The 14,511-nt window shown below is 34.2% G+C and overlaps 1 protein-coding gene and 1 pseudogene across 18 annotated transcripts in view; both read left to right on the top strand.

The window, feature by feature from the left end:
- Exoc1 (exocyst complex component 1) overlaps window positions 1-14,511 on the top strand; it is a 55,205-nt gene that overhangs the window by 31,237 nt on the left and 9,457 nt on the right. For 9 of the 18 annotated variants that reach the window (XM_013073983.3, XM_013073986.3, XM_013073984.3 and 6 more), the window contains 6 exons: window positions 5,194-5,299; window positions 9,058-9,102; window positions 10,363-10,526; window positions 11,216-11,323; window positions 12,630-12,706; window positions 13,229-13,457. In XM_013073983.3, coding sequence (XP_012929437.1) covers window positions 5,194-5,299; window positions 9,058-9,102; window positions 10,363-10,526; window positions 11,216-11,323; window positions 12,630-12,706; window positions 13,229-13,457 — 729 coding nt within the window. The remainder of the gene's footprint in view (window positions 1-5,193; window positions 5,300-9,057; window positions 9,103-10,362; window positions 10,527-11,215; window positions 11,324-12,629; window positions 12,707-13,228; window positions 13,458-14,511) is intronic. The other 9 variants (XM_013073985.3, XM_087187694.1, XM_087187689.1 and 6 more) reach the window with 3 other exon arrangements.
- LOC110350235 (Golgi apparatus membrane protein TVP23 homolog B pseudogene) lies at window positions 754-1,569 on the top strand (annotated as a pseudogene).

A 14,511-nucleotide genomic window follows, 5' to 3' on the forward strand; every position in this document is an offset into this window, starting at 1 on the left:
GCAGTATTCATGAATGTAATTTAAAATGAGAAAGAAGACTAGAGCCAGCCTAGTGATGATTTATGGAATCATTTTCTACTCATTATTTTTGAGTGATAATAATGAGCTTTTTAAATGAAATTGACTTACTTCCCAGGAATATTACTTGATCGTGTGGTTTGAGCTTTGTAGCTTTTTTTTTTTTCTTCATAATCTGATTTGGTTGCTGAAGTGCTATCAAAAAAGGCATTTTATTTTTAAAAAGCGGGGGATAAAGGCATGAAAACAGACAAACTGGTCAGTGTTTCTTTACTAAGAAATAACACCTGATTGATTTTAGCTGTTTGATTTGGGTGGGTATACATAGTTTACACTTTTTGGAAAGAATAGGAAAAGCCGAGGTGAGGGCCTGTGGGCTTCGGGGGAGGGCAGCGGCACCTAGTGGGCTGCCCTGCTAGGTTTATGGGGCGAGAGCCAGGCGTCCAGGGGCTGTTGTGTCCCTGCCCACCGCCTGAGCTCAAAGAAGAGCAGGACGGGCGAGTGAGAGTGGAGGACCGAGGACACTTGTCTGGGGAGGGCTTCTGGGTGCCCCGAGGCTTCTGGTGAGCAGGGGAAGCTTGGGGCTATGGAGGAGCCCATAGTCAGCAAATGCCAACGGTCAGGTGACCCCCGGGCTGGGCTGCAGCAACGCTCTGGGCTTGAGGTTGTGGGTGGTCGCTTTTCCTTTAGCCCATAGTACACCGGGTGGGAAGAGGGGGGAGCTGCCTGCAGGCATCTCAGATTTCTCCTGGCCTGACCCTTGGGGCATGCACTGCGACCCTGTAGGAATAGGAGGAAGTGCCGGAATCTTGCATTCAGGTTATTACCCAACTAACATTGACGGACAGTAATGATGATGCTGGAGATGTTTCACTGATGCAGAAGAGACAGTTAGTAGACCAAAAATCCAAAATCAGACATCCAGTGGCATCATTTTTCCATTTGTTCTTTCGAGTCAGTGCAATTATAGTCTGTCTTCTGTGTGGATTGCCTGTATGGTGACCATTATCTTGTTGTCATGTGACTTTTGGGCAGTGAAGAATGTCACAGGTAGATTAATGGTTGGCCTGTGTTGGTGGAATCATATTGATGAGGATGGAAAGAGCCACTGGGTGTTTGAGTCCAGGAAGGCAACTTCTCAAGAGAATAAAAGTGTTTCAGAGGCCGAATCAAGAATATTTTGGTTAGGACTTATTGCCTGTCCAGTGTTGTGGGTGATATTTGCCTTTAGTGCTCTCTTTTCCTTTAGAGTAAAGTGGTTGGTGGTGGTTATCATGGGTGTGGTGCTACAAGGTGCCAGCCTGTATGGTTACATCAGGTGTAAGGTGGGCAACAAGAAGAATTTAACCAGCATGGCTACCTTGTGTCTCCGGAAGCAGTTTTTAAGACAAAACACTGGAGATGACCAGGCTTCCTGAGTAGAGAGAAAGCTAATGTGTTCTGTTACCTTGGGGAACAATTGAAGAGATTCTTCACTCTGAACCGTTTAGAGCTCCATTCATTTTACAAAGAAGAGTGTTGGGTTTGTTTTTCTGCTTAAAAACTTTATTTAAAAAAGGAAATAGGTTTCATATTATTTTTATTTTCTTTCAGTGGTTGGGGCTAGAGAGTATAGTATCATCAGAAACATTGTCAGAATTTGTTTTATGGTATACATGTGTATGCACAACCATGTAATAGCAGTGTATCCCAAGTTAATGTGTTCATTTACATATGTAACAGATCTTTACATATTGATCCATAGCACATAGGACGATGTTCTTAGTGTGTTTCATAGTTCCGTGTGTTTACGTATTATTTCTATAGATTATTTTCAGAAGTAAGGCTTTGCGGGGGGCAGTACCGGGGATTGAATTTAGGACCTCACACTTGCCAGGCAGGTGCTGTGCTGCTGAGCTACTTCCCCGGCCCAGGAGTAAGTTTTGATTCTTTGTAAAACTGAGCACTTTGGCTTATATATGAGTTAGAAAAATTAGAAATAATTGTTCATTTTTAATATGTACTTTATGGTGAAATTTGGCTTATATATGAGTTAGAAAAGTTAGAAATAATTGTTCATTTTTAATATGTACTTTATGGTGAAATTTCTTATCTAAGAAATACAAGTAGGTAAAAACAAAATTCAGGCCAGTAGTGTTGACTAGTTTCTAAAATTATATTTTTATCTCTAGGCCAATAATATATAAACAGAATGTTCATAGTTTATGTCTAAGGTATACCTAGGGATTGCTGCTGTTTTATTTATTTTAGGGAAAGGATAGTGAGATTTTACTTTGGAAATCCCTGGAAGCCTTTCAGTGGTCTTTGGACTGACTAATAAATCTTACTTTTACCACTAAAAGACTATTATTCTTATGGTAATGAGAATAATCTTTTGAATACCTGGCATAATAAATGCCTAAGACATTTTGTTTTATGAATCTATTTTTTTTCTGCTATGATGAGGATATTGTAAATCATACATTTATATTAATGGTATTTCTTAAAGCAATATATGTAACTAAACTAAACTGATCTACAAACTGTAGGCATCTGTAAATTCTGTTGTAGGTACTATAAACTTCATTGGAGTCTTAATGGGGGCAGATTATGTTGTGACTGTATTATTAAAATACATTGTTGAAATACTTTAGACATTTTGTTAAATTGAATAAGTGTTTTTTTTGGAGTAGTAACTTGGAAAGTGCATAACTTTATATTTGTATAAAGCTCTGTTGTTTACAAAGCAAAAAAAAAAAGAATAGGAAAAGCCTGTTCCACATTCTTCAGCGATGAGAGTCACTGGTTACTGCTGCCAGCTACGCTAAGGCTGAATTGAAGCAAAGTCTGTAGTTTAGATGTACATAATTACACCCTATGTTATGTAGGTCAGCTACCCAGATTTCTTCCTCCTCGGGACCATGACCCCTAGCTGTGGCTCTGGGTTATGTATGTAGGGCAGTTAGTAGAGATGACCCATCCATGATTGGGTAGAAAATGATCTTTCGTAACCTAATAACCTTCCAGGATTGGTAGGCTTGAAGATTACTTAGACATCTCTCAACCTTAGTTCCATGTGTGTAGAATTTGCCTTATTGTGTAAAGAGAAAAAAAAATCATGGATCGCTCAGAAGACTTTATAGACAGCACAAAATAAAATTGAAAAGACTGACTGAGATGAATTTTAAGGTAGGTGCTAGCAGAAATATATACCTAGTAAGACATCTTTCGGTATTAAGTACATGAATGGATTGATACAGTAACACCTGTCTGGCAGTTAGTGAGTTTTATTGAGTACCAGGAAGAAAGATAGCCAGTCATTTAAGTCCCATTGAAAAAGTGAGGCAGCCCAATGAAATAGGAATTAAATTTTATATTTGCTTTTAAAATTATACAAAAGATGGGAAAGAATTCCCCTTTGACTTTTTTACAGACTTTTTTGTTTTTCATTTTTTCTTGGTACTGAAGATTGAACCCATGGCTTTAGCACTGAACTACATCCCCAGCCTGCCCTCCTTCCCTTCCTTTCTTCCTTCCTTCCTTTGTTTCTTTCTTTATTTTTCCATATGGGATCTCTCGTTAAATTACTAAGTGGCCCAGAGTGAGCTCAAACTTGTGATCCTCCTGTCTCAACCTCCCAGAGTGCTGCATTTACAGGCATACACCACTACACTGGTTCTTTTTACAGATACTGCGTAGGAAATGTTTATGACCTACAGTTGAAAAGAGGCAGTGTTTTGTTTGATCAAAATACTATTTTATAGGGCTGAGGATTTAGCTTAGTAGTTCTGTTGCCTGCCTTGCAAGCGCAAGGTCCCAAGTTCCATCCTAGTACAAAAAAGAAAACAATACTATTTTTTAAGGTTATAGCTGTAAAATATCTAAGAATATCAGTGGTGAACAAAATAAATATACAAGCATTTACATAATACTTAACCTTTTGAAAGGTGTGCCTGATCTTTAAAGCATGTTAACCTTTCTTAAAAATGATAATAAAGGAAGTTGAAGCTTAGATTTCAGGATAAATTTAGAAGAATACCAAGGAGCAGTTTTTCTGCTATGGATTTATTTAAGTTTAGTCAAACTTTGTGTAATGGCATACAATTTAGGACTTGAAAAAAGATGTGGTCTCCTACCATGAGGAATCCCTCCTGAGGGCACAAGATATTTTTATGGGATGGTAAGCAGATTGAAGAAATGAATTCATATGCTAAATAATAGATGTTTTCATTGAAAGGGCAATTCATCAGATCTGTTTTAATAAAATTAATTATGAAAACTATGAGATGAACTAATTAAATGCTGACTGAATATAACCTATTTGGGGGTAACACCCCAGGCTGATAAAGGCTCAGTGGAAGTATGTGTTCTCCTTCCTTGCCATTGACATTATCATCAGGCAGCATAGCAGCAGTGTGGAGAAAGAGCTATAAAGATTCCTGTATCAGGCCAGAGATGTGGTTCAGTACTAGTGCACTTGCCTAGCATATGGGAAGTCCTGGGTTTGACCCTAGGACCCACAGGGAAAAAAATGATTCCCATATTCTTTGACTCTGGGCAAGCTTGGGAATTATTGCAGGGAAACAATTAATTAGAAAAGCAAAAGAGTTTAATCAGAGCCGTGCTGAGATTTATGCTAAGTGTTACATTGCCTGACAAGACACTATTTTGTAATTTTGTCTAATGCTTTTTATGAAAAGGTTAAAACTCCATTTTTTCTAATCCTTAAGAATGAGCAATTACACCTTTTTGGGGAAAAGAGTAGACCAAAAACTTATGGTAACATTAGCTGTCATAGTAAAACATTGGAATCACTTCTGGGTCTTGTGTTGGGGTATTGGTACACTATCAAAGCAGAATACTCTGCTGTTATTACATCATGAGGCAGAAGTGTAATCACTCTGATTCACATGTCCTATCCAGTATGATTGCAACAATATTAAAAATATATGAAAGGTAATATATAAAAGTGAAAATATAAATGTGGTTTACATTTGACTTCCAATTTTTGTAAATTGTTAATATTATAATGTCTATTTAATTTTTTAAAAGATAGAACATAGCCTGCCTTTTATAACTTACGAAATTTTTGGATGAAAAAATTCAAAATAAGCACAAAGGATCTGGGGGGAGGGTTGAAAAACAGATATTGTTATATGTGTTTTATTAATAAGTACATGTTACATTTATTTTAAGAATTACATGGATTATTTATCTCGACTGTATGAAAGAGAAATCAAAGATTTCTTTGAAGTTGCAAAGATCAAGATGACTGGTACAACTAAAGAAAGCAAGAAGTTTGGTAAGCATAGGCATGTTGGTCTTCCTATTAAGATTGGCTTTATTTATGACATAATTCTTTGACTCTTTGAACAAGGTAGAAGAAGATGCAATAGATTTAATGAAAGAGGTCTATTACATTTCATTTACAGGTGTTTCATAGAAAAATACATATCTGTAAATATGTTTTTACTTATTAGAATTCTACAGTATATTACTCTGGCAGCCATTGTATGGTCAAGCTATAACTAAAAATATATTCATAGGAAAAGTACTTGGTGAGAAAATGAAGGGTAGTCTGATAGAGAAATTATTAGACCAAAGTTTAGAGTTCAATTTCTGATTCCCAGAAAGACTTTTTTAACAGTTGGGTGTTATTGATCACTGAAGTCATTACTTTCTACAGAGAAATGAAAGTGATTCCTGGCTTTTTACTTCTCATTGGCTATTTTGAATCAAAAAAGACAGTTTAAGTATCTCTCCCTTACTAACGGACTACAAAAATGTCACCAAAATTTCCCATCATTATAACTTACTTTTCCAAAACAGTATGTTTGGAACATGTTACTAGTTACTTCTAAATACTTTTAAATGAACAAAAATGTTATTTGAAGAAATAGCCACTGGAAGTATCAAGTCAAGGAAATGTTGTGTCGAGGCCACGTTCTGCTCTTGCATGTACCATCTCTGGAGTTCCCTCTGGATGGACTTCTGTGCCTATTCAAGTCCAGACCTGGCCATAAAGAGCCGCTGGACTCCTCCCTGTGTCTGCATAGCCCCCCTTTAGAATAATGAGTTTAGCATTTGCTTGTTGGAAGGAGCCTATGCCTAAGCAACTCTTGTCATCAGGAAACAGGATTGGAAATTGATAGTGCATGTTTTTACTCTTTAGGGCAGAGAGACTGTCTTCAGTAGGTAATTATTTTTTTTTAAATACAACACCAATATATATATCTATAATACTATTATAGATATATATATTATACTAGTCCAGACATTTGAAATGGTTTGAATTTGTGAATATGCTGCAGTTAGGTAAAGGTACTGATATGAATCTTGGGGTAATAGGCTTTTGAAAACAGAAATGCTAACTCATCCTAAAGGTTAATTGTTCTTAAACAGCAGTGTGTTTATATCTTTGTTAATGTTTCACTGTGGATATGTTATGCTTTTTTTGAGTAAAGAGCATATTATTAATGCAGTTACGTGTTTAATGTTTTCATTAAGTATTTTGTTGTCACTTGTTAGTGAATCATTTTATATTGCTAGATCTCTTCAGTGTATAAAAACAAGTCAGATCCACATTAAGATGAATGAAATAAAAAATAGAACTTTAAATCAAGTGTAATAGTGTCTTAATGTTATCATTGCATTAATCTGAGACCTGAACTTTGAGAAGTTCTTAAATTATCTTGTTAAAAAATATTTTTAATTCACACAATACAGGTTTAGAAGGCACTTTTGTAGTCTTAAAACAATGGTAAAGTTCTTGATGTCTATTAAATACTAAAGAATTGGAGAGTAATTTGTGACAATTTATGGCCTGGAAAATTGTAGTCTCAGCCATTTTTATATTAGCTACAGTATAAGAAAAACTAATTCAGAAGATGTAAAAACAGTTTGGTTCATCTTTGAAACCCTAATTTAATAGCATTTTAAAAGTAAATTTAAGCTAAATACAAATGACTTGAGAAGTTCTTAATAATGTAGACTATAAACCTTTTCAAAGATTTTTTTTGTGATCCAAATTATGTTTAAGTGAATTTTTAATACTAATTGTAATTAAAATAGAAATCTCAAAATTAAGAGTGATAACTTTTCAGTGAGTCAAAATTAAGTAAATCTAAATGACATTTAAATTGCTTTTATGTATTTCTTGCTGTGAAAATTCTAGGTCACAGATGCTGATGAAACATGTTCATGAGAATAGCAAGATGGAATGTGTCTTATAAAGGAAATTAATCAGTATAGTATAGAAAGTTGGACAAATACCTCTCAGCTCAGGTCTTTAATATTTCCTTAACTCAAATAATTCAAAATATGTTAAAGAGGCCAGGAAAGTATCTTTTCTTTTTGGCGAAGACTTAACATAGATCATTGGCTTTTCTGATTAAAAGATTTACTTTGATATCATCAGAGGCTAAGGATTTTTACCCCAGGATTGATATTTTCCTTCATATTCTACAAAATCACCTGTTTTTTGCTTTCTAGAATTTAAAACCATATGTGAGATTTTAGTTCCTTAATATGTACATTTATATAATTATTAGTCCCCCTCATATTTAATATTCTAAAGTCTTGTAAGTACAGGGTCAAAATTCATCTTATGATTGTTTCTCCACTAAACTAAAATCTTACTAATTTCAAAGGTAATCTTGATACAAAGCTGAATTCAGGGATGATTAGAAGATTAATTCAATAAATATTTATCGATTACTATATACTTATATAATTACTATCATATAATAAGCACTAGTACTGAGAGTGCAGCAGTTATGCTGGGTATTATTTTAAAATAATTTATTATTTATTTAAAACTTTACCTGAATTTTGTCACTTGGTGCTGATAAATAATACAGACTGTTTTTGTATGCCCAAAATTATAATTAATAAGCGCTACTTATTTATTTATTTAATATTGGCTACTCTAAAAAGTAAACTATATGAAATATTAGGCTTTTCCCTGGAACTTGTGAACATAGCATAATAGCACCTTAAAACCTCTGGAAAGTACTGTTCTGATAGACTATCAGCTCCGCTGTGATCCCTGTTTGCCATTTTAATGTCTGGGATTCTCATTTCATATTCCCTTAAACTTAAGGTAGCCCTGAAGGCTGGGAATATCTATGGGTCACTCATGTGACAAGTTAGGCCCTTACACTTGGGCTTTTGTCTTAAGTGTTGCAGACATGGGGTCAGTTGACACATTGTTCTATTTTTAAGATATTTTAGGTTTTAGTTATATTCCTTAGTTTTCTGTTTCATTCTATGATTTCTTTCTTTTCATATTATCTTCTAATTTGAGTTTAGAATATTTCAGAGGATGAGCTTCAAAATTGATCTATAAGTAATATATAGAACAAAGTTTTTAAATAATTGCCAAATGACCCTAAAGGAGTTAAAATTCCTTCATTAAATCTGTACCCTCAACTTTACCCTTCCTTCCATGAATTTCCTGATTGTTAGTATTTTGATGTGTACTTTAAATTGTTCACAAGCCCATTATGAAGTAATACAGCTTGATATTTGGTTTTAATTTTAAAATGGTCTTAAAGCCCCACATATATTTTTTTATCAGATGTAGGATAAAATTATTTTGTACATTGATATTCCTTTCAGGAATGTAAGATTGCTAATGTCCAAATCTACAACTTCATTCTAATAAATTTCCACTGTATTGTCTTATCACTTGGACTACATTTTCTCAGGAAACCAAAGCTTACAAATTTAGTCTTATAAATTATAAGTGTACCAGCTTCCTAAAGTTAAAAAAATAATAAATCATTTAAAAGTATATGGGAAGGGGTTGGCAAATATATTTTTTCCTGAATATTTGAATAAAAACAGTACATTAAAAGACTAGTAAATTTTTTCTCTTATACTTTCTCAAATAGTAGCTGACCAACTAAACATGTGTTTGCATTTCTTGTTACTTGATGCTCATGGTTCTTTGCATGTGTCTTTTAAACTAGCTTTAACTTCCTCTTGTGCATGGTTTGTGCAAATTGCAGTTTATTAACTTGTCTTTGTCTTTGATGCTTGCAACCTAATCCATCACAGCTACACTGCCTCGAAAAGAAAGTGCTGTCAAACAGGAAACAGAGAGTGAGTATGCTTAGTGTATTAGCAGGTATTCTTAATGCATGTTTGTTTAATGTCTAGAAATTAGTTATTTGTCTTGAAAACGTTAATGCCAGAAATATTGATTGCTCAGAATTGCCAGGTATTGAATAAAGAAAACTAGTATTTTGGTAGTAGTTTGGCTGTATCAAAGAAATACATAACATAGTTAAAATTATATGGTCAGTAGTAAAATTTTGTGTCAAAAATTATGCAAAGACTTAACCATCATACTTCTGTTTTCAGGCTGCATTTAAAAACTATCAAAATTCTTACAGATGTGGTCAGATTTTGCATAATAAAGCCAAAGTTTATCTTTAATTGTCCTTATTATGTCTTCATTTTGCCCTTCTGACCATTAGCGATTAGTACAAGTTAATTGAGAACTATTCAAGAATGCTTTTGAAATATTTTATTATTTGTATTGAATTCTGAATCAAAGCATCATATTTTCTTCTAAAAACTTAAATTCTTTAAATATTCTCATTTTACCTCAGGGCTATGATGAATACCTAAACTCAGATACCTTATATTGTATGGTTAGTGATATACACATTACATTTCAGTTCTGTTTTAAATGTAAGAAGTCCTCAGATTTTTTTTTTCTTTGCATTTTCTAGTTTTTAAAGAATTGTTAAACAGTTCACTAACTGGAAAAGCAGTTTCTAGGATCAAGAGTATATTAAGTTAAATCATATGTAATCGAGGATTTTTGTAAGGCAAAGTGATCAAATATTGGCAGTTTCAAATCATTCAACCTAATACACTGATTTAATGTGGGGGGTGATTAATACTGGAATATGGCAGTTTTCTGCAGAAACATAGCAAAGTCATGCTAGCTTGTATGCTAACATGGCACTCAGTGACCTTTGTTCATATTCCTGTCTTTTGGATGGTAAAGAAACTTTCATCAACTTTAGTCTAGAGATACCACCAGACAGCTTTATTTTTATGATAGGACTAGGCAGGGCATAGATTATATGATCTTTAAGGACCTTTCAAGTCCTTTGTATGGATCTGTATAGTTTTACTTCTCTTTACACTATGCTCTAGAATAGGACACAAATGTTAATAGAAAATAAGGACACTGTACAACCTATCCCATGTGGTAGACTTGTACACTAACTAATAGGAGTCTTGGAAAACCAACACAGTAGAAGTTGTCTTGTAGAAGGCAACTCTCATTTATACTCTGGAGTTTTTATTCATGAAGATCACAACTTTCAAAGTTTTATTTTTTCTTAGGTCTTCATGGAAGTTCAGGAAAATTAACTGGATCTACTTCTAGTCTAAATAAACTCAGTGTTCAGAGCTCAGGGAATCGCCGATCCCAGTCATCTTCTCTGTTGGATATGGGGAACATGTCTGCCTCTGATCTTGATGTTGCCGACAGAACCAAATTTGACAAGGTGAAATAAAATAACAAGTACTTCTTAAATTTTTTTTTTTTTTGGTACAGGGGTTCGAACTCGGGCCCTTACGCTTGCAAGGCAGGCGACAGAACCACTGGGCTAAATCCCCGGCCCTACTTCTTAAATATTAACATTAGTTTTCTATTAGCAGCTTGTGATTGCTTACCTGTGTTTAAAGATTTAGGCTCTTTGGGCTGTCTTTAAGACATTAACCATGTCTTTCTTTCCCATTCTGAATTGAATCTGAAAAATATATACTAACCAAATAACAACTAAAATGTGAATTTTCAATTAAATGACATAAAAGCTTTGTTAATGTTTATTTTTTATAAATCATAAAATGTTTGCATCTCAAAACTAAGTTATTTGAGCAAGTACAAAGAGGTCATAACAGCTTAACCAGTTTCTGCACTACATCAAGTTTTAAAAGTTTATCTTTGTGTTCCTCTTTCCAGATTTGAAGTGAGTAACTGTAAATTTTATTTTAGGTCCGTTCTATGGCCCAATAGAACCTTGATAATACTGTATTTCCCTGCCAGTCTTGGAAGAGTTTGTCTTTGGGATTCTGTTGAGATTATTGAGAGTATAGCTCCGGGGTCCATGCAGAAGAGTGAATTAAAGATAGAATGTTATTTCAAGCATCTGGTACAGTTCTTTCATTATAGAATCACTTTGGTTTTCCTTAGATCTTTGAGCAGGTGCTAAGTGAACTGGAGCCCCTATGTCTGGCAGAACAGGACTTCATAAGTAAATTTTTCAAACTGCAGCAACATCAGAGTATCTCTGGAACTATGGTATGGCTCCAATTTATCTTGACTAGTATTTATGGCCTGTAACATAATTAACGTAATTAACATGTGGTCACAATTTCTGTATCCTAACAGAAAAGGAAAAGATTTGCAATGTAAGGATCTTCAAAACATTTTATCGTACTACAAATTAATTAAAACAGTGATATTTGGAATCTGGGCATCTGATATTCCAGAATGTCTTAAGCCTCAATATTCTCCAAATTAGCAAAAGGGACAAGTGTCTGAGTTAACTTCATAACCTTATTCAGAAAGCAGTTTTAACATTTTAGTAGTTACCAAGAGAAAAAAAATAGATCATGTTTGAGTTAGCATACTGTGGTAGGAAAAAGAAAAGTGAGCCTCAGATCTGAGTCTGGATGTATTTTACGATTTTGTTACTAACTAGCTAGAGACCTTAAGCCAATTATTTAATCCCCAGTTTTCCTCTCCTAAAATGACTGTAATGATCCTTATTCACCATTGTCTTTCGGGTTTCAGAAATGTAGGAGAATAAAGTGAGAGATTTTTGTAGAATATTTTGAAAAACTTAAAACCGCAATACAGTTGACTAAAAATACAATTTTGTTGTTGTGGGGATTTTTTTGTTTTTGTTTTTTGTGGTCCTAGGGATGAAACCCAGGCCTCATGCGTGCAAGGGGAGCACTAGAGTGATTTTTAAGTTAACAGCCAATATATAAAAAGCAGTCATTAAAAAAAAAATTAGGGGTATGGTGCCCTCACCTTAGAGAAATAAATACTTTAGAGCAGATTCTCATTGTAAAAAAAAAAAGCAGTCATAAATTAAAATTCATTCTTACTAGAAATGGTTAGGATTTCATTGTTGCTGATGGTGATAGTGATAATAAGTTTGCTAACTTGGCTTCTGTAAGAATTTTTTATCACATTCTTTTAAATGCTGAAATTTTATTAGAATGTTTGATGAGATTTCCTTAAAATTTTATGTTCTTTTTAGAAAGTTGGTTTTGGACATTTTCTCTTTTTTTGTTGCGCTTCTTTCCCATTCCCAGTACCCATCCAGCCTCCTGTACCCTTCCTCCTCCTCCTTGCCTGTCACACAAATACAACTTCTCACCCACAATAATTCTAGCTAAGATCTGAGAACAAAGTATTTCATGAACATTCTTAAGCAGTATATAAATTATATGGTTTTATTGGTAATACTACCACGAAAAATTACTTTTTATAATGTATTCTCTCCTAGGTGTTTTAGGACTGAGCAGGCTTTGCTATATAAACTAGTCAAATTGTTGGTCTTTTATTATGTAAAGTGCCTGAATAATTTTTGCAGACTGAAGCAGAGGACTTGGATGGAGGAACATTATCACGGCAACATAATTCTGGCACACCACTACCTGTTTCATCGGAGTATGTATTTGTCACTATTATTTATTTTGAAAAAGTTAAATGAAAAAATGAAGAAGTACTGCTCACTGAGGGGCCCAGATGATTCTCAGTAACCTAAAAACACCCAGCAGAAACATGAATGCCCACTGTCTCAATAGGAACATTTTGTTGGATTAAAATTGGTCCTGTTTGTATAGTCCGGTTGAATGTCTACTCTTCTCTCCAATAGTCACAGAAGATTCAAGCAGTTCTGATGTGTGCTGATTGGAGTAGCCTTTGAATTGTATATTTCTTAGAAATCACAAAGCACATATCAGGACCAAGCTTTACAAATGACATAAAGCTAATTTAAGTGATAAATCTTACCTTCAGTAAAATATTTTTATCTTGGAAAGCTGCTATAGAATAATTCACCATATTTGGATGTTTTAAATTGAAACATCAAAATTTAGTCATTTGTGTATTCTGTAGTAGGTTAAAAATAAAGGCAGATTCACTAGATGCTCGTAATAACTTTATATTTTCTGTGTGTTTTCTGAACAGGAGAGATATGATTCGCCAAATGATGATTAAAATATTCCGCTGCATTGAGCCAGAACTGAACAACTTAATTGCATTAGGAGACAAAATTGATAGTTTTAATTCCCTTTACATGCTAGTCAAAATGAGTCATCATGTATGGACTGCACAGAATGTGGACCCTGCTTCTTTTCTTAGTACTACATTGGGAAATGTTTTGGTGACTGTCAAAAGGAACTTTGACAAATGCATTGTAAGTTTTATTTAAGGATTCTAATCATTGTTTAAAAAAAAATAGGTAAATGTATTTAAATCAAGGGATTTCCAGCTCTCTTTTGGGGGTCTAGTGTTCATTCCCTTGAAACTTTGAAAACAAATTGTTGACATCAACCTGTAGAAGCAGTTGGATGGTACTGTAACAGCCAGGTTGGCTTCTGTGCTGTGACTCTTGGCGAGTTCTGGAGTGGGCGGCACAGAGGCAGCACTTAGCTTAAGATACCCCTGGGTAACTGACATCACAGTTTACTGATCAGTGACCAGTGATTGAATGAAACAAGTCAAGCTAACACTTGGATTTCTTGTCATAATTCTGTTCATATATTCTAATGAGAAAACTAATTTGATTAATTGATAGTTTCATTTCTTAATTTTAGTAATAGCTTAATTTCAACTATCATATCACTTTAAGAATAAATTTTTCAGGCTGGGGATTTAGCTCAGTGGTTCCAGCACCTGCCTCGCAAGCACAAGGTCCCGAGTTCGATCTCCAGTACCAAAAAAAAAAAAAAGAATAAATTTTTCATATAATTTCAAGAAATCATTTCCCTTTTTCTTGAAAAGAATCATTAAATTTTTTGTTTGATTTTTTTTTTTTTTGCTACCATAAATCGAACTCGGGACCTTGTGCTTGCGAGGCAGGTGGCAGCACCACTAAGCTAAATCTCCAGCCCCTTGTCTGTCAGATTTTAATCAACTTGTAGGTGTGAATTGAGCTGATCCAGTTTCAGCTCCCTGATGTACTTACTATTTAAATGGACATGTATTTGAGTATTCCTACTGTGGAACTGCTAAGTTATATCGACCTCTTGACTATCCATATAATAATGGGAGATAAAAATACTAAGGCACTTAAAATCCTTGTCATTTTTTATACCTGTAAAAAATAATATTTAGCTTTTAAAAGTATAAAAACAATCTGTATCTACTCTAGAAACTCAAATGTCACCTCATTAAGCTTATTAAACCTCCTTCCCTACCAAATGATTTCAGCTGATATTTGAAATGCAGTGAAATTTGACCATTTCAGG

Source organism: Heterocephalus glaber, unplaced genomic scaffold (genome assembly GCF_053883595.1).
Source record: "Heterocephalus glaber isolate CG9 unplaced genomic scaffold, H.glaber_assembly_v1.0 deba00001509, whole genome shotgun sequence".
In the NCBI taxonomy this organism is placed as follows: Eukaryota; Metazoa; Chordata; class Mammalia; order Rodentia; family Bathyergidae; genus Heterocephalus; species Heterocephalus glaber.